Raw genomic sequence first — 22,640 nt, 5'->3', positions numbered from 1 at the left:
AATGATGAAAGAAACAGATGTGTGAGTTTTGCGGACGTGGATGAGGGCTGCAAGGAGGATGAGCAACTTAACCATAGCACTGTGGTTCAGGGAGCCATTCAAGAGGGAGGAGGAAAGGGAAATGTTGTTGTAAATGGGGATAGTTCGTCAGGAGGAATAGACACTTTCCTCTGTGGCCAGCATGGAGAGTCCCCAAGGCTGTGTTGCCTGACTGGTGCCCCGGTTCAGGACATCTTCTCTGGGTTGCTAGGAAAAATGGAGCTGGAGGGGATAGATTCAGTTGTTGTGGTGCAAGTTTCTGAATCCTTAACAGATTAAATCTGAAATTGGAGTCACAATTATAGGACTTGGAAGGATTCCGTGGATTTCCAGACATTCCTCTTTACTTCTTCCTCTTTGTCCTGTGTCTGCACCACTGTACCTTGGGCAGTTTGCTCGTCAACCTTACAGCCCTCGTTCTTGTCCACACTGGGAGCAAGAGCCTCAAACCTGTTGTGCAGATTGAGAGGCCGAAGCCTTTGGGTCCCCCCCTTCCTCCCCACACCCCCCTCCTTCCTCTCACCCTTCCTCCTCACTCCCCCTTCCTTCCTCTCCACTCCCCACTCCTTCCTCTCACCCGTCCTCCCCACTCGCCCCTCCGTCCTCCCCACTCGCCCCTCCGTCCTCCCCACTCGCCCCTCCGCCCTCCCCACTCGCCCCTCCGCCCTCCCCACTCGCCCCTCTGTCCTCCCCACTCCCCTTAGCAGCACCGTCTTGTTCCTGACCCTCAGAGTTAGCCAGTCTAGGGGGTGTGAGTCTCTCTTCTACCCCATTATCCAGGTTACACTCCCCCTCCCTGATGAGCCTCAGTGTCTGAAGCTCAGAGTTCAGCTTGTCTACTTTGAGCTGGAGCTCTTCAAGCAACCAGCACTTACTGCAGACACGGTCACTGGGAAGGACCTTGGGGTCCACCAGCTCCCACATCATACAGAAACAGCACATCACATGTCCCTCCATCACAGTCTCCTGGTGATTTCTAAACACAGTTAAGAATTTAGACTTACCTTGCCCGTTTCTCCCAAGTCCTGTGATCCAAAGCCCTTACAGCTCACTCTGCTGCCCGCTCCCGATGCTGCCCGCTGTCTACAGCAATCCTCCTTTTATACTTTGCGCTGTAAAAAAAATCCCTTCCCACAAAGCCCCGCGGCCCACTTCCTGTCTAACTTTTAAAGCAGAATTACAGTTAAAAATCCAGCGAAAATCTTTACAAAGGTAATCGCTTACCTTTACTCTGGGCAACCTTCACTCCGCTCGCTCCAACGAATGAGTGGACTATTGATGTTTCCTCTGAGGTTGTGCCCTCGGGCCCGAGTCTCTCCTTTATATTGGAAACATCTTCCCCACATCCACTCTATCCAGGCATTTTGTTATTCTGTAAGTTTCATTGATATCCCTCTCCTCATCCTTTCAAACTCCATCGAGTACAGACCCAAAGTCCTCAGGCACTCCTCGTGCATCAAGTCTTTTATTCACCAGACCATTCTTGTGAACCTCCTCTGGACCCTCTCCAAGGCCAGCACATCCTTCCTTAGATATGGGGCCGAAAAGGACCAAGAAAGAAAATTACAGCGTAGGAACAGGCACTTCGGTCCTCCAACCTTGCACCTACCGTGCTACCCGACTTAACTAAACCCCCCACCCCCCCAGAACCAAAAGTGCTGACCATATTCGGAATGTGGTCTGACCAAAGATTTACAAAACCTCAGCAGTACACCCCTGCTGTTGTATTCTATCTCTCTCGAAATGAAGCCGAGCAGAGGGACTCTGTTATATCGAATGAATATTGAGAGAGTTATGGTTTGACCCTCCATTGTTTCCAAATTTCCGTGACCATCAACACCCCATCTAGGCTGTAAATATTCTACTTTAGGTATAAAAAGTGTTGGATTGAACGGGGTGAAGTGAAGCTGTTTGTTTAGTGACTGTAATTGATATGAGTCTCCATGGATCCGATTAGTCTGCCTGGAGGGTTTCCCTCTTCTATTAATAAGGGATTCTGTTCAATCTGTTGTCTCATTGAGACAGCGGGAGTGACAACTCCAAACTAACAGAGATCAGCGGCTGTGAAGAGAGAGGGAGGGAGAGGAGAGATCAGAATCTGGGAGCAGTGGATTGGGATCTCCCAGCGATGCATCTGAATCTGGGAACAATCAATTGGAATGTTACAACAATGGATCAGAATCTGGGAACAATCAATTGGAATGTTACAACAATGGATCAGAATCTGGGAACAATCAATTGGAATGTTACAACAATGGATCAGAATCTGGGAACAATCAATTGGAATGTTACAACAATGGATCAGAATCTGGGAAGAATGGATTTTGATGTTCCAACCAAGGACAGGAGTTTATCATACTGGATTTCTTGGTTTACTGAAGATGGCTCATGGATAACATTATTTGGTCGGATTAGATATCTACTGCACGTGATTCAATGCTTTTACTATCCCCTCCTGGCTATTGTTGGTCTTCCAGGTAAGTCCCTGGCTGGAATTTTACCGGCCTGACTGCCAGGGATTCGGAGCAGGCGAGGGGCAGAGCATGGGAGGGTCTGTTAAACACGGGAGGGATTTTGCAGCTTCGGGGAGAGTGAGGCTGTAAAGCCCCCTCCCCTGTGTCCAGTTTCTCTTGCTAGAAAGGCTGTTTAACTGTGTTGATTTCCCTGTCATTTACTGTACTCGGTTTGCTGCTCTTGTTTCTGTTGAATCTCTGTGTCCAGTTATTATTTCTTTCAGCCACTGACAATTGCCTCAGAGCCCATGGGCTGGGATGTCTTCTGTGTGCTGGGAGTTTTCATAGATATGTGACATCAAACACTATTACTTCATGAGTAAAAGATTGAGGCAGAATCCATTTTACCCTCGACATATAACATATAGCAGTTCACTGCTTATCACCCACCCAGTCAGCAGGCTGCAGAATCCATTTTTATTGTTTACAGCAAGATCTCACTTGTGTATCTGAATTGTGTATTTGCAACCCCATAGGTTTGGTACATGGTTGGGACCACAGCTGCAAGTCATAGAAATCATAGAAACCCTACAGTATACAAAGAAGCCATTCAGCCCATCAAGTCTGCACCGACCACAATCCCACCCAGGTCCTACCCCCATATCCCTCCATATTTTACCCACTAATCCTCTAACCTATGGTTCTACGGTCAATTTAGCATGGCCAATCAACCTAACCCGCAGTCCTTTGGACTGTGGGAGGAAACTGGAGCACCCGGAGGAAACCCACACAGACACTAGGAGAATGTGCAAACTCCACACAGGCAGTGACCCGAGCCGGGAATCGATCCCAGGACCCTGGAGCTATGAAGCAGCAATGCAAACCACTGTGCTACCGTGCCCCCCGCCCCCCGGCAATCTGTCTGTCTAAATGAAGATTTTTATGGGGATAGGGCTGGGTGGGATTGTGGTAGGTGCCTGTGAAAGTTCTGCTCATACCTCACGCTTTCACGCCTAGACCACCAATGTACAATACAAACAGTAAGGGACCCAGCATTGATCCATGTGTAATCCCACTGGACACAGGCTTGCAGTCACAAAAGCAACATTCAACCACCGCCCTCTGCCTCCTGCCACTCAGCCGATTTTGAATGTAATTTACCAAATTGCCCTCGATCCATTCGGCTATTACTTTCCTGTTCAGTCTCCCATGAGGGAATTCTTCCCTGAAGCCCATTTAGACTACATCGACTGCACTTCCCTCATCTACTTATGCAGTCACCTCCTAAATATATTCAAGCAAATTGCAGACATGATCTCTACTTGACAAAGCCATGCTGACTATTATTCATCAACCCTTACCTCTCAAAGTGGAGATTAATCCTGTCCCTCAGATTGATTTCCAATCATCATGATTTCCAATCATGGACATAGTGATGATGCCGTCTTGGGCGTGATCTTGGATGTCTCCAGGACACCTTGTAGGATGGCAGTAGAGCACAATGTTTAGCACAGCTGTCTCACAGCATCAGGGATCCCGGGATTCCATCATCACCAGGGATGATTTTTTGTTTACTTTGAAACCAGCTTCATTCTCACACATTGCCTGTTGGGATTTCTCCTGTTACAAGAACGTATCGTGTTTCTCTGGAAAGCATTCACTTTGAGCAGGTCCAGTTTCTCGCAGCTCCCCAGAGTCACATTGACCCTTGTAAATTTATCTCGATCACAGCAATCCTGTGCACATCATCAATCTGCGTAAGTTCATTGGTAAGGCCAGGGCACATCGTGCTGATGTTCCAGCTTGAGATGTGAAAGACTGATTTGGTTGGGTTTGATTTGAATTGATTTGTCTTATTGTTGTCACATATATTAGTATACGGTGAAAAGGATTGTTTGTTGAGTGTTCTACAGACAAAGGATAGAGAATAAGAGATTGCAGAATGTAATGCAGTTATAGCTAGGGTGGAGGAAAAGATCAACTTAATGCCATATAGGTCCATTCAAACGCCTGCTGGCAGCAAGAACAAGCTGTTGTTGAGTCATCGGCATGGTGGCACCATGGTTAGCACTCCTGTTTCATGTCTCCAAGGACATGAGTTCAATTCCTAGCTTGGATCAACGCCTGTGTGGAATTTGCACATTCTCTGTGTGAATTTCCTCCGGATGCTCCGATTCCCACCCATAGTCCAACATTTCGTTGATTGGCCATGCTAAATTAACAGTTCGTGTCCCGTGATACGCATGTTAGGGGGATTAGAAGGGTACACATGTGGGACTTTGGGGATAGGGCCTGGCTAGGATTATCAATGGATCAATGGCCCCCTTCTGCACTGTAGTTTTTCTATGAGTTGGTTGGCATGCTTTTTTTTATCTCTAATGGAACTAGTGGGATGAGTATATATCCATGGTGCATTATTCCCTAACTATGCTGGCTGTTTTTGCGAGGCAGCGAGAAGCTTAGACAGATTTGATGAGTTGGAGATTGATTTGAGTGATGTACTGGTCCGCATTCACCAAGTTTGAAGTTTGTTGCGGTCTGGGACAGAGCATGAGCCACACCAAGCTACAATATTATCTATGATGCATCTGTAAAAGTGGGTGAGAGTCGTAGCTGACCTGCCAAATGTCCTTAGTCCTCTGAGAAGATAGAAGCATTCGTGGGCTTTCTTAACTGTAGTGTCATCATGGAAGGACACAAAAAGTTACTGGTGATCTGAGCCCTAAAACCTGAAGATCTAGACCGTTTCAGCTTCAACCCATTGATGTAGATAGGGGCATGTACTCCATGATACCTCCTGAAGTAGATTTGCTTTGTTGACACTGAGGTAAAGATTATTGTGGTCACAACAATTCACCAGATTCCCCAACTCTTCCCTGTTCTCAGTCTTATCATTGTTTGGGATCTGACCCACTATGTTGGGGTCATCAGAAAACTTGTAAATTGAGTCATCGGCGTATAAGGAATACAGTAAGGGGCTGAGGACACAGTCTTGCCGGGCACCGCTGTTGAGGATGATTGTGGAAGAGGTGTTGTTGCCTCTCCTTATTTATTGCTGTTTGTGAGTTAGAAGTTCAGGATCCAACTGCAGAGGCAGAAGCCAAGTCCCAGGCCACAGATTTGGACATGAGTTTAGTAGGAATAATGGTATTGAACGTTGAGCTGTAGTCGATAAACATGAGTCTGTGTTACAGGGTTGACTGTTGGGCCAGGGAGATGGCGTGTGTGGACATGTTGAACATAGAACATAGAACAATACAGCGCAGAACAGGCCCTTCGGCCCACGATGTTGCGCCGACCAGTTAAAAAACAATGACCCCCTAACCTAAACCAATCCCTTTTCATCCATAAACCTATCCACGGATCTCTTAAATGCCCCCAAACTAGGCGCATTTACAACTGCAGCAGGCAGGGCATTCCAATCCCTCACCACCCTCTGGGTAAAGAACCTACCCCTGACTTGAGGACGTAGGTGAACTGTAGTGGATCAAGGCAATCTGGGAGGCTGGAATTGATTCGTGCCATGACAAACCTTTTGATGTCTTTCATATTATTGGATGTCATTCTCACTGGATCATTATCATTATGACAGGCTGCTTGGTTTTTCTTTGGTAACGGCCTTTGTTGAGTTTTTCCTACCAGGTGCACAGATTGTCAACCTTCCTGCCAAGAGAGGACTTACTGACCTTCACTGGTCCAGTAGACCACAGTGGGGCAGCAGCAAACCCACTGGGAATTATGGACGGTCACTATTCACTGAACACTGAAGTTTTCTCAAACACTTGAAAGCAAACCCTGGCAGTTGTGTCCTGTGCCAACCGGGTGTGAAATTACCATTTCTTCCTGTGTTGTACTAATTTGGCAACAATGCTGTGGTCTCCTCTCCAGGGTACAGCCCAGGGTAAATATAATAGAGATTCTGTGCTGTCAAGGCATCGGGATCTCCCTCTGTCAACTGTTAGTATGAGTCAGAGGCAAGGGTGAACCAGCACTGTTTGGTACCAGTTCTGCTGCAGGGGTTGTCAGTGAGCTGCCTGAGAGATGACAGATTCCCACCTACAGGGATTTCTGTCAGGGTTTACTCCCTCAGCCTTCTTACCCACCAAATCCCCCACAAGGTAGAAGGACTATTTCCATGTAGCTGAGTGAGGATCAGTGTTGTGAACTCCTCTGAAAACTCTCTCCCAAATGTATACCATTGTGTTGTCGCCATGGTGCAGCATGGTGACACTGTGGTTAGCACTGCTGACTCACAGCGTCCGGGACCTGGGTTCAATTCCTCATTTGGGTCATTTATTGTGTGGAGTTTGGAGCTTCTCCCCATGTCTGTGTGGGTTTCTTCTGGATGCTCCTCTTTCCCCCGACACTCCAAAAGACGAGCTGGATTTTTTTAAAAAAGTTATTTTGTATGTGTGGACATTGTTTTTATTTTCACCTATCCTCAGTCTAAATTGTCAAATCTTCCCCTGAATGATGTCTAATTTTAATCTTAATCTTCCTTCCTAACAGTGAACATAATCACAATTGTGACACTGACAAACAGAAACTGTGGTCTGTCCAAATGTGTTACTAGTTACCTGGTGGCCATGTCGGTGGGGGATCTGCTGGTCGTTATCCTTGACCTTGCATTGAGACACATTCCCATTGTTTATTGGGAACAGTTTTATTTCCTGGTGTTGGTTCCTGTGTGTAATATCCACGCTGTCCTGCTTTACGCAGCCACTGACTGTTCTGTCTGGTTCACCGTCACTTTCACCTTTGATCGATTTGTGGCCATTTGCTGCCCCAAGCTGAAAAGTAAATATTGCAGCGAGAAATCGGCGGCTGTGGTTCTGGGAACAGTGACGGTGCTGAGCTGTTTAAAGAACATTTTCTGGTATTTTATGTTTTTAAATGGATATCATCTGATGAACGATCCCTGGTTTTGTGCTGTCGCATGGGATGTTATGAAATCTGTGATCTGGAGTACAATCGAGTTCCTCCACTTCATTTTAACCCCGTGTGTCCCATTCGCCCTGATTCTGCTGCTGAATGCTTTCACTGTCCGACACATTTTAGTGAGCAGCAAAGCCCGCAGGAGACTCCGGTGTCACAACAGTGGGGAGAATTCCAGAGACCCAGAGATGGAGAGTCGAAGGAAATCCATCATTTTACTGTTTGTTATCTCAGCCAATTTCATTCTGTTATGGTCAATATTAATGGTTTATTCAATATGGAATCGGATGGATTATTTGGGATATAAGTCGGTAGTGTTAGATTATTTTGTTCTGGAATTGGGTTTCATGCTGCAACTCTTGAGTTGCTGTACAAACACTGCCATTTATGCTGTGACACAGACTCATTTCAGACAGCAGCTAATAATTCTGCTCAAACATCCCTTTACTGCAATTATTCATCTCATTACAGCCTCAGAAGTAACTGCAACCACAAGATCCCTGACTCTTCCTATTGGACATTCAAACTCGAAACAACAAACAGCCTCACAAAGAGAGAAAGAGTAACAGATAGAGAGAGAGAGAGAGAGCGAGAGGGCAGTGAAAGCAACAGTGAGAGTGATAGAGAGACAAAGATAGGTAGAGGGACGAAAGGGCTCAAAGACATGAAGAGAGACAGCATTTGAAATAGTTTTCAACAGGGAGAGGGAAACAAACAGACAGACACAGAGAGACAAACAGAGATGAAGGACAGAGAGAGTGAGGGGTTTTCTCAGACCGAAAGAAACAGGGATAGAGGGGGAAATGGCAGGGCTGATGGACAGGGAATGAGAAAGGGAGACAGGACACACATGGGAAAATGTAATAAGGAAGGAAAAGGGCAACGAAGAGGGAACGGGAGACAGAAAGGAGGGCAGAGATAAATAGTCAGAGAAGAGTGAAACAGAGAGAACGGGAACAAATGGAAAAGAATGAGACCTATCACATACAATGGACACAACAAGAGCAAATGGCAGTGAAAGGCATAGAGAGAGAGAGAGAGAGATAAGAAAAGTGGGACAGAGACAGAGAGGGAGGGACATGGAGACAGAGCGGGGCAAGGAGAGTGAGATTAAAAGGGAGCAGGAGAGACAAAAGAAGATGGTATAGAGGGAGAGAAAGAGGGAGATGCAGAGAGACAATAAGAGACACAGAACAACATACAGAGAGAGACAGAGACAGAGACACACAGAGAGATGCACAAGAAGACAGAAAGCGACAGAGAGATTTATTTAGTGACTTTAATGATAACCATCAGTTGGACCTATTGGAATATGAATTCCCTGATTGAGCCAGTTAATGCTATCCAATCAGGGAGGTCTGCAGACTAATGGTGTATCGAGGTTACTGGAACTCAGGGTCTGTATACTCAGGATGTGGGTATGATAGAACATAGAACATAGAACACTACAGCACAAACAGGCCCTTCAGCCCACGAGTTGCGCCGCTCACATCAATACCTACCAATCCATAGACCTATCTATAACCCCCAATCCCATTAAATTCCATATATTCATCCAGGAGTCTTTTAAAAGACCCCAGCGAGTTCGCCTCCACCACCACTGACGGCAGCCGATTTCATTCACTCACCACCCTCTGAGTGAAAAACTTACCCCTAACATCACTTCTGTACTTGCCTCGCCACACCTTAAATCTGTGTTCTCTCGTAGCGACCATTTCAACCCGGGGAAATAGCCTCTGAGAATCCACCCTATCTATTCCTCTCAACATTTTATAAACCTCTATCAGGTCGCCTCTCAACCTTCGTCTCTCCAGGGAGAAGAGTCCCAGCTCCCTCAGCCTATCTTCATAAGGCATGCCTCCCAGTCCAGGCAACATCCTTATAAATCTCCTTTGTACCCTTTCAATAGCTTCTACGTCCTTCCCATAGTGATGCAGCCAGAACTGCGCACAGTACTCCAAGTGAGGCCTGACAAGGGCCTTATAAAGATGGACTGATAGTTTTATCACAAGACTATTAATACAGAAACTCAGCTAATGTTTTGGGCACACGGGTTCCAATCTCATCACGGCGGATGGTGGGATTAAAATAATTATATCTGGAGTTCAGAAAACATAAGAACATAAGAACATAAGAAATAGGGGCAGGAGTAGGCCATCTAGCCTTTCGAGCCTGCCCCGCCATTCAATAAGATCATGGCTGATCTGTCGTGGCTCAGTTCCACATTCCCGCCCTCTCCCCCTAACCTTTAATCCCCTCGCTTATCAAAAACCCATCAACCCACGTCTTAAAAATATTTAGCGAGGCAGCCTCCACCACCTCAACGGGCAGAGAATTCCAGAGATTCACCACCCTTTGAGTGAAGAAGTTCCTCCTCAACTCCGTTCTAAACCGCACCCCCCTTTATCTTGAGGCTGTGCCCCCTAATCCTACTGTCCTTTCTGAGCGGGAAGAGTCCCTCCACTTCTATCCTATCCATCCCATTCATCATCTTATATGTTTCAATGAGATCTCCCCTCATTCTTCTAAACTCTAATGAGTACAGGCCTAGTTTATTCAGCCTCTCCTCATAGTTCAACCCCCTCAACTCCGGTATGAGCCTAGTAAACCTCCTCTGCACTCCCTCCAAGGCCAAAATATCCTTACGTAAGTACGGCGCACATGCCCCTCCATTATTCACTGTAGTAGCATTGAAAATTTCCACACAAACTTACCTGGTCCTTTTTCTCCCAAGCCCTTTTGATCCAAAGCCCTAATAGCTCACTCTGCTTCCCATTCACTCCGCTGTCCGCTCCGACGTTGCCCGCTGTCTACACCAGGTGTCCTTTTAAACCTGGCGCTGTTTTAAAGCCTGCTCCCCGTCAACTCCCTGAAATCCATGCCCTTAGAATTCTTAAAGCGGTAAATACAAAAAGCCCGCAAAAATGCTTTTAAATGATTTAAACAGTTCTACAAGGTAAGTTCTTGCTACAAAAGTGCTTTAAACTTATTTAAACAGGTTTTATCTGGTTCAACAATGTCCCAGGGAAGGAAATCTGTCGCCCTTACATGATCAGGACACTTAATTGCCCTCTCAGCAAGGGCAACTGGGGATGAGCCCTTGGCAGTTACTCAGACCGAGATGGGAAGGGGTGCAATGGCTTCAAACAGGTTCAGGCACAAATATAAACTTCCGAACTGGGCCTGTTAAATCTGCCCACAGAGTGCAAGCTACAAAGAGTGAAACTCTGAGAGTTGGGCTAAGTGTGGGAGTTTAGGGAAGTGGCTGGCGATGTATTGCTCTGTCTTGTGTCGCTTACTGCCTTCCCATCAGGTCCAGTGTGAGCAGGTGTCGGCCAGACATTAAATGTTCAGAAAATGTTGTAGGACCAATGGAAGCAGCTGATTGGTGAGTCAGTCCTCGGAAGGAACACTGAGGGGATTTTCTGAGCAGCTCCTTGCTGATGTCATAGCATCAGGAAAGATCCCGATATTTTTATTGCTCTGGGAACCTGGGCTCGAATCCCAACATGGCAGCTGGTGGAATTCGAACTCAATAAAAAATATCTGGAATTAAAAAACTGCTGATGACCAGAAAATTATTGCTGATTGTTGAGAAAACTCACCTGGTTGACACATATCATTTAGGGAAGGAAATCTGCCGTCCTTGCCTGGTCTGGCCTACATGTGACTCCACAGTCACAACAATGGGTTTAACTCCCAACCGCTCTCCAACATCAACTCGGGATGGGCAATAAATGCTGGCTATCCTGAGAACTCTGTTTCCCAAAAATGAATGAAAGAAATGCCCTTTTCCCATCCTTACAGATTCAAGCAGATTTAGATTTTTGCTGGTGGGATACTTTCTGTGACGTTTATTGAGAACATAGCTTAAAGTAGAAAATTACAACAAGATTAAAAACATATAAAAAGTAGATAAAATACAGAGGCAGGTCTAGGTAATGTGTTGTACTTGCATGATGTGGGAGCTTGCGGTCTCATTTGTGTTTGCTTGTGTACACATCTGGAGGAAATGTTGGTTGCTCGAGGAAGACCAATTCAGATTTGATGAGGTGGAGTCTGAGCTTTGAACGCCGTGGCACACTAGGGAGCGGAGAGTTAGCGAGACACTGTGTTTCAGGAGGTACTCACATCCCAAAGAATAACTACATCACATTTGGTGAGTGATCAGGGACAGGAGAGTGTGACTCCAAGCAAGTCTTGGTGACGAACCCAGGAGGTAGTGTTGAAGGAGCCTCAGCCCTTGGGCTTGTCTCAGTGTAGATGATGAACGAATGGTATTGTCACTCGACTATTAATCCAGAAAACTGTTTGGTTCACTAATGTCCTTTTAAGGAATGAGACCTGCCGACCTTATCTGGTCTGGCCTACATGTGACACCAGTGCCACATCAATGGTGTTGACTCTCAATGCCCCCAAAGGGCAACGAGGGACATGCAACAAATGCTGGCCAGCCAGGGACACCCATGTCATTCAAATGATGAAAGAAACAGATGTGTGACCTTTGCGGATGTGGATGAGGGCTGCAAGGAGGATGAGCAACTTCACCATAGCACTGTGGTTCAGGGAGCCATTCAAGAGGGAGGAGGAAAGGGAAATGTTGTTATAAATGGGGATAGTTCGACAGGAGGAATAGACACTTTCCTCTGTGGCCAGCATGGAGAGTCCCCAAGGCTGTGTTGCCTGACTGGTGCCCCGGTTCAGGACATCTTCTCTGGGTTGCTGGGAAAAATGGAGCTGGAGGGGATAGATTCAGTTGTTGTGGTGCACGTTTCTGAATCCTTAACAGATTAAATCTGAAATTGGAGTCACAATTATAGGACTTGGATGGATTCTGTGGATTTCCAGAGTTAAGGGTGGTAACTACATCCCGGGATAGAGTGGAACAGCCCGGAGAGACCCTCTAACATTTGGAATTGAATGATTGGAAGGTCACAGACAGGTGAAAGACAACACTGAGCCGTGGGATTTTGAGAATTGTGTTTTAGATGTCAGTAACTTTGGTGTGTAACACAGCCTCTAATATTACAAATTAATCAATGTAATCAGCATTATCCGTTCTTTGAAAGTCAGCAACTCAATCTCAGTAATAAATATATTCCACAACCTCAATCAAAGTTGCCACGTGTTTGCTGATTTGAAGAAACTCAAAGATGAGCGATTTTGCAAAGTCAGTGTCCCAGAGGGGATACCACAGGGTTTTTGTGAAAGCCTTTGGGAATGTATCACCATGCAGATAAAGCAGAGAGTACCTGCAGAGTGAAGGAGCACATTACTTCACGCTGGAAATGTATCTGGAATTTCAAATGGTGAAGAAAATATACCACCTGGAGTTATTGGGATTCATGGGAAGTGTAGTTGTCAAAATCTATGTGTCAGCTGCTCTACGCTGTTACTCAGTGACTGATCTACATGTCACGATTTTGCAGACATACGTTCAGTAATATGATATACTGTTCCCTGTGAACGTAACATCAGTATTGGTGAAGTTGCTAGAGCCTGTTTTCAAGGACATCATAACTCAGCACTTGGAAGGCAGCGGTAAAGTCAGACAAAGTCAGCATGGATATACAGAGGTGAAATCTTGTTTGAAGAATCTATTGGAATTCTTGGAGGATGTGACTAGTAGAGTTCGGTGAGGAGAACCAGTGCTTTATCTAGACATTCAGGAGTCTTTCAACAAGGTCTGATGTAACAGACTGCGATGGTGAGTATGAGTTGCAGATAATGCCTTGATTTGGATAGAGAGCTGGCTAACAGAGAGGAAACAACGTGTTGGTAGAAATGAGTCTTTGTCTGACTGGTAGACAGTGTGGTACTGCAGGGATCTGTGCTAGAACCCAAACTGTTCACATTATATATGAATGTTTTGGCATAGGGCATTAAATGTATTGTGTCCAAATTCGCAGATGATGCAAAGTCAGGTGGGAGGGTAAGCTGTGAGAACCATGCAGGCATGTTTCAATATAACAGGCTGTGTGTGTGGGCATATGCATGGCCGTTGCCGTGTAATGTGGATAAATGTGAGGTTTTCCACTTTGTTCGCAATAATAAGAAGACAGTTTATTATCTGAATGAACTTAAATTGAGAGGGGCGAACAATCAGTGAGAACTTGGTATCTATGTGCGTCGTCATTGAAAGTAAGTGCGCATGTATAACAGGCAGTAAACAAGGCAAATGATATCTTGGCTTTCGCAGCAAGCGGATTTGAGTACATGAATAAATATGTTTTACTCCAATTGAACAGGGCATTTGTGAGGCCACACCTGGAATATTCTTTGTAGTTTTGGTGTCATTTGAGGAGGAATATATATCTGCTGTAGAGGCTGCACAGTGATTGTTTACCATTCTTATTCCTGGGATGGTGGATCTGTGATGAGAAGAGAGACTAAGCCACTTAGAATTCCATTCATTGGAAATTAGAAGGGTGAGATGGAACCTCATTGAAACTTAGAAAATTCTAATATGTTTAGACAGGGCAGATTCAGAAGGAATGTTCACGATGGTGACGGAGTTGAGCACTAGTGCCATAGTTTGAAAATAAAGGGTCAATATTTTAGAAATGAGGTGAGGTGTAATTTGTTCACTCAGATAATCTATGGACTTCGTTACCACAGAAAATAATTGAGGCTGAAACCTTTGGAGATTTCAGGAAGAATTTATACATAGCAGTTGGGGCTGAAGTGATCAAGGGATATGGAGGAAGTGGGAGGGGCGGAATCATGATGTTAAAGTTTATGATCAGCCATGATCATAATGAATGCCTAGTTTCCTACATATCACCACTTTGTGTAGTGTTCTCACCACCCTGAATAGTGCAGCCACACACAGATCAGCCTGGTTCACTGTCAGTTTCTCCTTTAACCAGTGTATAGCCATCTGTTCCCAGCAGCTGAAAAACATATATTGCACTGGGAAAACTGAGGTGGCCATTCTGGGAACAACCAGCATCCTACTCTGTTTTAAAAACATCTCCTTGTAACTTTGCCCTGGAAACTGAAGTGATAATTATCAATTTACAGTGGATCTGTCCTTTTAAACCAAGGTATTACACAGACCGGAATGGGTGGGATTTGACTGGCTTGATACGATTTTTCCGCTATTGATCCAATTTGTTTAAACCATTCTGTTGATTAATGCCCTGACTGTTCGACATATTTTAATGATGAATGGGGTCCAGAAGGGACAGAGTGGTCAGAATAAGGGGGTGGAGGGGTGAATCGCAGTAGCCCAGAGATGGAGAGCAGAAAGAAATCTGTGATTTTACTCCTGTCATAATATGACAGCTTCATTCCCCTATGATCACTGTATGTTATAGATTTCTTATACTATAACATAACAGGAATTGTTCACAATTCCTGAATATACATTTTCACAAGTTGGATACATGGTTCAGAATTTGAGTTATTGCACACACGTTTTTATTTATGGAGTGACTCAGTCCAAGTTCAGGAAGCAGGTCAAGGGAGTGGTGAATTACCCTTTTGCAACAACACTTCAATTCCTGAACGCGTAAAGCAACTTCCATCAATCCGCTTCTATTCTCTGCCAAGCAGCCTCCCTCAATCCTATTATTTAGTACTGACGACAGGGCTGGTCATTTATTGAGCTGCCCCCAGTTGCTCATTACCAGCACAGACAAATTGCAGTCTGACTGACTGATTAAAGTTTTAACCAATTTTGAAGTTAAACCACTGACTGACTGGTTTAAGTTTAAGTTCATTTCAGTAGCATCACAAATAGGCTTATATTAACACTACAATGAAATTACTGTGAAAACCCCCTAGTCGCCACACTCTGATAGCCTGTTCGGGTTTACTGAGGGATAATTTAGCATGACCAATGCCCCAAACCAGCATGTCTTCCAGACAATGGCACGAGTCTATCAGTGTCCTCCACCTATTTTAAGCCACAACCTAATTAAAGGGCAGAGCAAGTTAGAGGGGGGGAATGATCTCTTTGTTTATAGAATGTTTTCTTTTAAGTCTGCTCTGTAACTTTGACAGACGTTCAACTTCAGGACTTCAGCTGAGCTCTGCGTCAGTCAAGCGAATAAAGTGATGATCTACTGCTTTGTCACTGGGGACTCTGCAGAGGAGAGGATCACACATATGTCAGCATGGTGACACAATGGCTCGCGCTGCTATCTCATAGCACCAGAGACCTGGGATAAATTGGGTCAGCTTGGGTCACTGTCTGTGTGGATTTTGCACATTCTCCTTGTGTTTGCATGGGTTTCTTTCGGGTGTTCCAGTTTCCTCCCAATGTGAGAGATGGGTTGAATGGGCTCAATCAATTGTCCATTGGTCAGAGTGGTTAGCAGGGTAAATATATATGGATTGACAGGAATTTGGCCTGGGTGGGAAACTTGTGGGTGCAGACCCAATGGCCGAATGGCCTCCTTCTGCATTCAAGGGATTCTATGAAATGGAAAATGATGTACACTCACTTGCTGGTCTGGCCTAGCCTGGGCTCCAAGACTGGCAGCATGATCAAGCAGGAGCTGGATAATATTTTGAAGTGTGGCACAGGGCAGCCCCTGAAAGGGGACATTGAAAGTAAACAAATCAAGCTGATTTACCATTGCCACAGCAGGCTTACATCGACACTACAATGAGTAACTGTAAAAATCCGTTAGTTGCCACATTCCAGCGCCTGTTTGAGAACACCAAGGGAGAATTTAGCATGGAAAAAAAAACACCTAACCAGCATGCCTTTCAATTCAGGGAGCGAACTGGAACACCCAGTGGATACACACGCAGGCACAGGAGTAAACGTGCAAACTCCGCACAGACAGTGATCCGAGAAGGAATTGGAATGCCGGTCCCTGGCGTTGTGTGGCAGCATTGTGACCTAGTGTGGATCTGTGCCACCCCTACACTTATGGGATTCACTTCTGGGGGAGGGTGGAAGTGAATTTACAGCCACTATTGCAGTCAAGGCCTCACAACCTTACATGGTGGAAACACGGGAGGAATTAGTATGGCGCAAACCAAGTGCTCGCGGTCCCACAAGAAGGTTTGGGATCCCAACTGTAAATTTGAAAGCGTTCCTAACAATGCCAGTGGAGGCATCTGAAGATCGAGGCCTGGAATTAACAGATCCTCCAATCGTGAAGGGTACAGGGAACTCAACATTGATGACTGACGATGTGGGGCAGAAGAGTAAACGTGGGGGGGTTCATCAAGAGCACACACACCAGAGAGGGTCTTAAAAAGTCCCCAGGAATCAACACCCAAGGGATTGTCATTCCGCACCACCCCCCCTACACACACCCCCTGATCAGGCCATTGTAAGATGGACATAGGGGTGAAGTTTCAGCTATGGGTTCTACCCAGGGATCAACATCCAAGGGATTGTCATTCCGCCCCCTCCCCACCCCCCAATCAGGCCTTTGTAAGATGGACCTCGGGGTGAAGTTTCAACTATGGGTTGTACCATATTGAAAATATGCTGTGGATTCTGTACCAAGCCTGTGTGAAATAAATGTAGAAAAATGTACAATTTGTTTGTAAATAGTTCCAAACGTTGTTGCTGTATTGGGGGGTGAAGTAGGGAATGGGTTAATGAGCTTTGTAATACTTAGAGGTTTGCAAGGATTGCAAGACTTGTTTTTGTATCCCTGTAACCTTGTATGCCAGATGATGTATTATTTGTGCAGCTTGTAACTTTGTACGCTGGATAAACAAACCATAGGTATTGCGATGCGGATAACAGCTAATCACAACAGAGGAACGGAGCAGGGACAGTTGCAGCCTACACATACTACGCATGGACTATGCATGGATTGTGCAAAGGATGAAACTGCCAAGGCAGCAATAACTACAGGATGGGTGGGAAACATGACAGACAGCTTGGAGAGCTGCAGACGTTGTGAAGGGCGGGACCTGGGATGTATAAAACTCTATTCTTACTTGTATTCGGTGAGAAGTCTGGTGACCGCTTTCGAAACCAGGCGTCTCCCAAAAGCTTTTGAAATAAACCTGCTTTACTTTGACTCATGACTAGTCTGAGATGTATTATTTACCTACAACAAATTGGTGCCAAAATCCAGGATCTGTTTATGGGTCTGGTTGAATGACCTTGACCAGAGAGCCGGGATAGATTACTGAACTTAATAGGATGGGCCACATTACAGTCGCTGTTCATCTGTGATGAGAGAGTGAAAGACGCCTGGAGACATACGGAAAATGAGGCACCTGGATGGGAAAGGTAGGATTAGGGAACCATGGATTACTAGAGATATAGAAGACCTGGTTATGAAGAAACGAGAAGCGTATGTCAGGTCTAAGCAGCTGGGAACGGAGAGAGCGTTGGAGGAATACAGAGAGAGTAGGAGAGATCTCAAATGGGGAGTTAGGAGAGCAAAGAGGGGGCATGAGATGGCTTTGGCAGGTCGGGTTAAGGAGAATCCAAAGGCGTTTTACTCTTATCTTAAGAACAAAAGGGTGGCTAGGGGTAAAATCGATCCTCTCAGGGACAAACGTGGGGAATTGTGCTGAGAGGCAGAGGGAATGGGGGAGATCCTGAATGAATACTTTGCGTCGGTATTCATGAAGGAGAGGGGCTTGATGTCTAGTACGGTCAGTGAGGGAGCGGTAGACCAATTGAAAGATCTATTGATTACGAGGGAAGAAGTGTTGGGGCTCTTAGAGGGCATTAAAACCGATTAATCTCCTGGGCCTGATTGCATTTATCCTAGGCTGCTAAGAGAGGCGAGGGATGAGATTGCTGGGCCTCTGACGTACATCTTTGTCTCTTCTTTGGACACAGGTGAGGTCCCAGAGGACTGGAGGATAGTGAACGTGGTACCGTTGTTTAAAAAAGGTAGGAGGGATAGCCCGGGTAACTATAGACCGGTGAGCTTAACGTCAGTGGTAGGTAAGTTGATGGAGAGGATTCTTAGGGATAGGACGTATGCGCACTTGGAGTGTTGCGATCTGATTAAGAATACGCAGCATGGCTTTGTCAAGGGGAAGTCTTGCCTTACGAATCTGGTAGAATTCTTTGAGGAGGTGACAAAAACAGTTGACGAAGGACGAGCCGTTGACGTCGTCTATATGGATTTCAGTAAGGCGTTTGACAAAGTCCCTCATGGTAGGTTGGTACAGAAGATTAAAGCTCATGGGATATGTGGTCAGGTATCTAGATGGGTAGAGAACTGGCTTGCAAAGAGGAGTCAGAGAGGAGTTGTGGAGGGGTCTTTTTCTAGCTGGAGGTCTGTCACTAGTGGTGTGCCGCAGGGCTCAGTACTGGGACCTCTTCTCTTTGTAGTGTATATAAATGATTTGGAAGAGGGAGTAGTTGGTGTGATCAGCAAATTTGCTGATGACACCAAGATGGCTGGATTGGCTGGCAGTGAGGAGCAGTGTCAATACAGCAGGATATTGATAGGCTGTTTGATTGGGCAGATACGTGGCAAATGGAGTTTAATCCGGATAAATGTGAGGTGATGCATTTTGGCCAGAATTATGTAAGGGGAAGTTATATGACAAAGAGTAAGCCCGTAAGGAGTATAGAGTCGCAGCGAGACCTGGGGGTGCAAGTGCACAAGTCTTTGAAGGTGGCAGTGCAAGTGGAGAGTGTGGTGAAGAAAGCCGATGGTATGTTAGCCTTTATAGGAAGGAGTATAGAATATAAGAGCTGGAGTCTAATGTTGCAGTTGTACAGAACGTTGGTTCGGCCTCATTTGGAGCACTGCGTACAGTTCTGGTCGTCTTACTCTCGGAAGGACGTGGAGAGTCTGGAGAGAGTGCAGAGGAGGTTTACCAGGATATTGCCTGGTATGGAAGGACTAGGGTATGAGGAAAGATTGAAGAAATTGGGGCTCTTTTCCCTTGAAAGACGTCGACTGAGGGGGGATCTAATAGAGGTATATAAGATTATGAAGGGTATAGATAGAGTAAACAGAGGTAAGCTATTTCCTATAATAGAGACATGTAGGACAAAGGGCCACGGACTGAAGGTGAGGGGGGAGAGGTGCAACACAGATATCAGAGAGAGGTTTTTCACACGGAGGGTAGTGGGGGTATGGAATGCTCTGCCAAGTAAGGTGGTGGAGGCAAACATGCTAGAGTCCTTTAAGAGTAACTTGGACAGGCACATGACTGAGTTGGAGATGGGTGGATATAGGAGAACCTTTTAAATAAGGGCCATTAGCATTGGGGCATCCCTGGTAATGTAAATGGGTATAGTATGATAATAATGTTTTTTTTTCTCTTTCATTCACAGGTTTTAAGTCAGTCCACATCGTGTCCAATGAGGGGCATAAAGGCGATGGGTCGTACTGAGGCTGCTCTTGGTTGTTCGAGATTGGCCTAGTGCTTCGTGTTGTTAGTGTGTGCCTAAACTGGACCAGATACTGGGCAAGATGACAGCTCAGTGACTATCGCTGATTGCTGTGCAGACACGTGGATTTGGGCCAGTGTCTGTGGGAGTTTGCACATTCTCCCCGTGCTTGCGTGGGTTTTCTCCGGGTGCTCCGGTTTCCTCCCACACCCCAAAGATGTGCTGTTAGGCTGATTGGCAGGAATAAATTGTCCCTAAATCAGTTTCCCTCAATCTGGATGGCCATAAAACATTAGATAGGGGTCATGGGTAGAGAGGGGGACTGGTGGTGCTGAGATGGCGGCGCGGGCTCGTTGGGCCGAAGGGCCTGTTTCCCGGGCTGATTTTATTCTTTTTTTTAGATAAAATACAGAGGCAGGTCCAGGTAATGTGTTGTACTTGCATGATGTGGGAGCTTGCGGTCCCATTTGTGTTTGTTTGTGTACACATCTGTAGGAAATGTTGGTTGCTCGAGGAAGACCAATTCAGATTTGATGAGGTGGAGTCTGAGCTTTGAACGCTGTGGCACACTAGGGAGCGGAGAGTTAGCGAGACATTGTGTTTCAGGAGGTGCTCACATCCCAAAGAATAACTACATCACATTTGGTGAGTGATCAGGGACAGGAGAGTGTGACCCCAAGCAAGTCTTGGTGAGGAACCCAGGAGGTAGTGTTGAAGGAGGCTCAGCCCTTGGGCTTGTCTCAGTGTAGATGATGAACGAATGGTATTGTCACTCGACTATTAATCCAGAAAACTGTTTGGTTCACTAATGTCCTTTTAAGGAATGAGACCTGCCGACCTTACCTGGTCTGGCCTACATGTGACACCAGAGCCACATCAATGGTGTTGACTCTCAATGCCCTCAAAGGGCAACTAGGGACATGCAATAAATGCTGGCCAGCCAGGGACACCCATGTCCTTCAAATGATTAAAGAAACAGATGTGTGACCTGTGCGGACGTGGATGAGGGCTGCAAGGAGGATGAGCAACTTAACCATAGCACTGTGGTTCAGGGAGCCATTCAAGAGGGAGGAGGAAAGGGAAATGTTGTTGTAAATGGGGATAGTTCGACAGGAGGAATAGACACTTTCCTCTGTGGCCAGCATGGAGAGTCCCCAAGTCTGTGTTGCCTGACTGGTGCCCCGGTTCAGGACATCTTCTCTGGGTTGCTGGGAAAAATGGAGCTGGAGGGGATAGATTCAGTTGTTGTGGTGCACGTTTCTGAATTCTTAACAGATTAAATCTGAAATTGGAATCGCAATTATGGGACTTGGGTGGATTCCGTGGATTTCCAGACATTCCTCTTTACTTCTTCCTCTTTGTCCTGTTTCTGCACCACTGTACCTTGGGCAGTTTGCTCGTCAACCTTACAGCCCTCGTTCTTGTCCACACTGGGAGCAAGAGCCTCAAACCTGTTGTGCAGATTGAGAGGCCGAGGCCTTTGGGTACCCCCCCCCTTTCCTCCCCACACCCCCCCTTCCTCCCCACTCCCCCCTCCTTCCTCTCACCCTTCCTCCCCACTCCCCCCTCCTTCCTACCCACTCCCCCCTCCTTCCTCCCCACTCCCCCCTCCTTCCTCTCACCCTTCCTCCCCTCAGCAGCACCCTCTTGTTCCTGACCCTCAGAGTTAGCCAGTCTAGGGGGTGTGAATCTCTCTTGTACCCCTTTATCCAGGTTACTCTCCCTCTCCCTGATGAGCCTCACTGTCTGAAGCTCAGAGTTCAGCTCGTCTACTTTGAGCTGGAGCTCTTTAAGCAACCAGCACTTACTGCAGACACGGTCACTGGGAAAGACCTTGGGGTTCACCAGCTCCCACATCATACAGAAACAGCACATCACATGTCCCTTCGTCACAGTCTCCTCGTGATTTCTAAACACAGTTAAGAATTTAGACTTACCTTGCCCTTTTCTCCCAAGTCCTGTGATCCAAAGCCCTTTCAGCTCACTCTGCTGCCCGCTCCCGACGCTGCCCGCTGTCTACAGCAATCCTCCTTTTATACTTCGTGCGGTAAAAAAATCCCTTCCCACAAAGCCCTGCGGCCCACTTCCTGTCTAACTTTTAAAGCAGAATTACAGTTAAAAAGCCCGCAAAAATCTTTACAAAGGTAATCGCTTACCTTTACTCTGTGCAACCTTCACTCCGCTCGCTCCAACGAATGAGTGGACGATTGATGTTTCCTCTGAGGTTGTGCCCTCGGGCCCGAGTCTCTCCTACTATTGGAAACATCTTCCCAACATCCACTTTATCCAGGCCTTTCGTTATTCTGTAAGTTTCATTGATATCCCCCCTCCTCATCCTTTCAAACTCCATCAAGTACAGACCCAAAGTCCTCAGACACTCCTCATGCGTCAAGTCTTTTATTCACCAGGCCATTCTTGTGAACCTCCTCTGGACCCTCTCCAAGGCCAGCACATCCTTCCTTAGATATGGGGCCGAAAAGGACCAAGAAAGAAAATTACAGCGTAGGAACAGGCCCTTCGGCCCTCCAACCTTGCACCTACCGTGCTACCCGACTTCACTAAAACCCCCCCCGAACCAAACATGCTGACAATATTCGGAATGTGGTCTGAACAAAGATTTACAAAACCTCAGCAGTACACCCCTGCTGTTGTATTCTATCTCTCTCGAAATGAAGCTGAGCAGAGGGACTCTGTTATATCGAATGAATATTGAAAGAGTTATGGTTTGACCCTCCATTATTTCCAAATTTCCCTGACCATCAACGCCCCATCTAGGCTGTAAATATTCGACCTGGGTATAAGAAGTGTTGGATTGAACGGGGTGAAGTGAAGCTGTTTGTTTAGTGACTGTAATTGATGTGAGTCTCCATGGATCCGATTAGTCTGCCTGGAGGGTTTTCCCTCTTCTATTAATAAGGGATTCT

General features: G+C 46.1%; 1 protein-coding gene across 1 annotated transcript; it reads left to right on the top strand.

The window, feature by feature from the left end:
* Window positions 1-2,335: 2,335 nt before the first annotated feature.
* LOC145337499 (putative G-protein coupled receptor 139) lies at window positions 2,336-15,554 on the top strand. The gene is made up of 3 exons (XM_080182289.1): window positions 2,336-2,516; window positions 7,002-7,906; window positions 15,435-15,554. Exons 1-3 carry the CDS (start codon window positions 2,336-2,338, stop codon window positions 15,552-15,554), a joined length of 1,206 nt encoding a protein of 401 aa, XP_080038415.1.
* Window positions 15,555-22,640: the final 7,086 nt, after the last annotated feature.

This window comes from Carcharhinus amblyrhynchos, unplaced genomic scaffold (assembly GCF_965287045.1).
Source record: "Carcharhinus amblyrhynchos unplaced genomic scaffold, sCarAmb.v2.hapA scaffold_51, whole genome shotgun sequence".
Taxonomy (NCBI): domain Eukaryota; kingdom Metazoa; phylum Chordata; class Chondrichthyes; order Carcharhiniformes; family Carcharhinidae; genus Carcharhinus; species Carcharhinus amblyrhynchos.
Note: the sequence above shows the minus strand (reverse complement) of the source record. Positions and strands in the feature narration are given on the sequence as shown.

Bases quoted from the DNA above. Each gene is read 5' to 3' on its own strand.
- LOC145337499 (XM_080182289.1), top strand. From the start codon at position 2,336: ATGGATCAGAATCTGGGAAGAATGGATTTTGATGTTCCAACCAAGGAC. The intron at 2,517-7,001 runs GTAAGTCCCTGG...CCTTCCTAACAG, and splicing joins GGCTATTGTTGGTCTTCCAG to TGAACATAATCACAATTGTG. The intron at 7,907-15,434 runs GTAACTGCAACC...TAACTTTGACAG, and splicing joins ATCTCATTACAGCCTCAGAA to ACGTTCAACTTCAGGACTTC.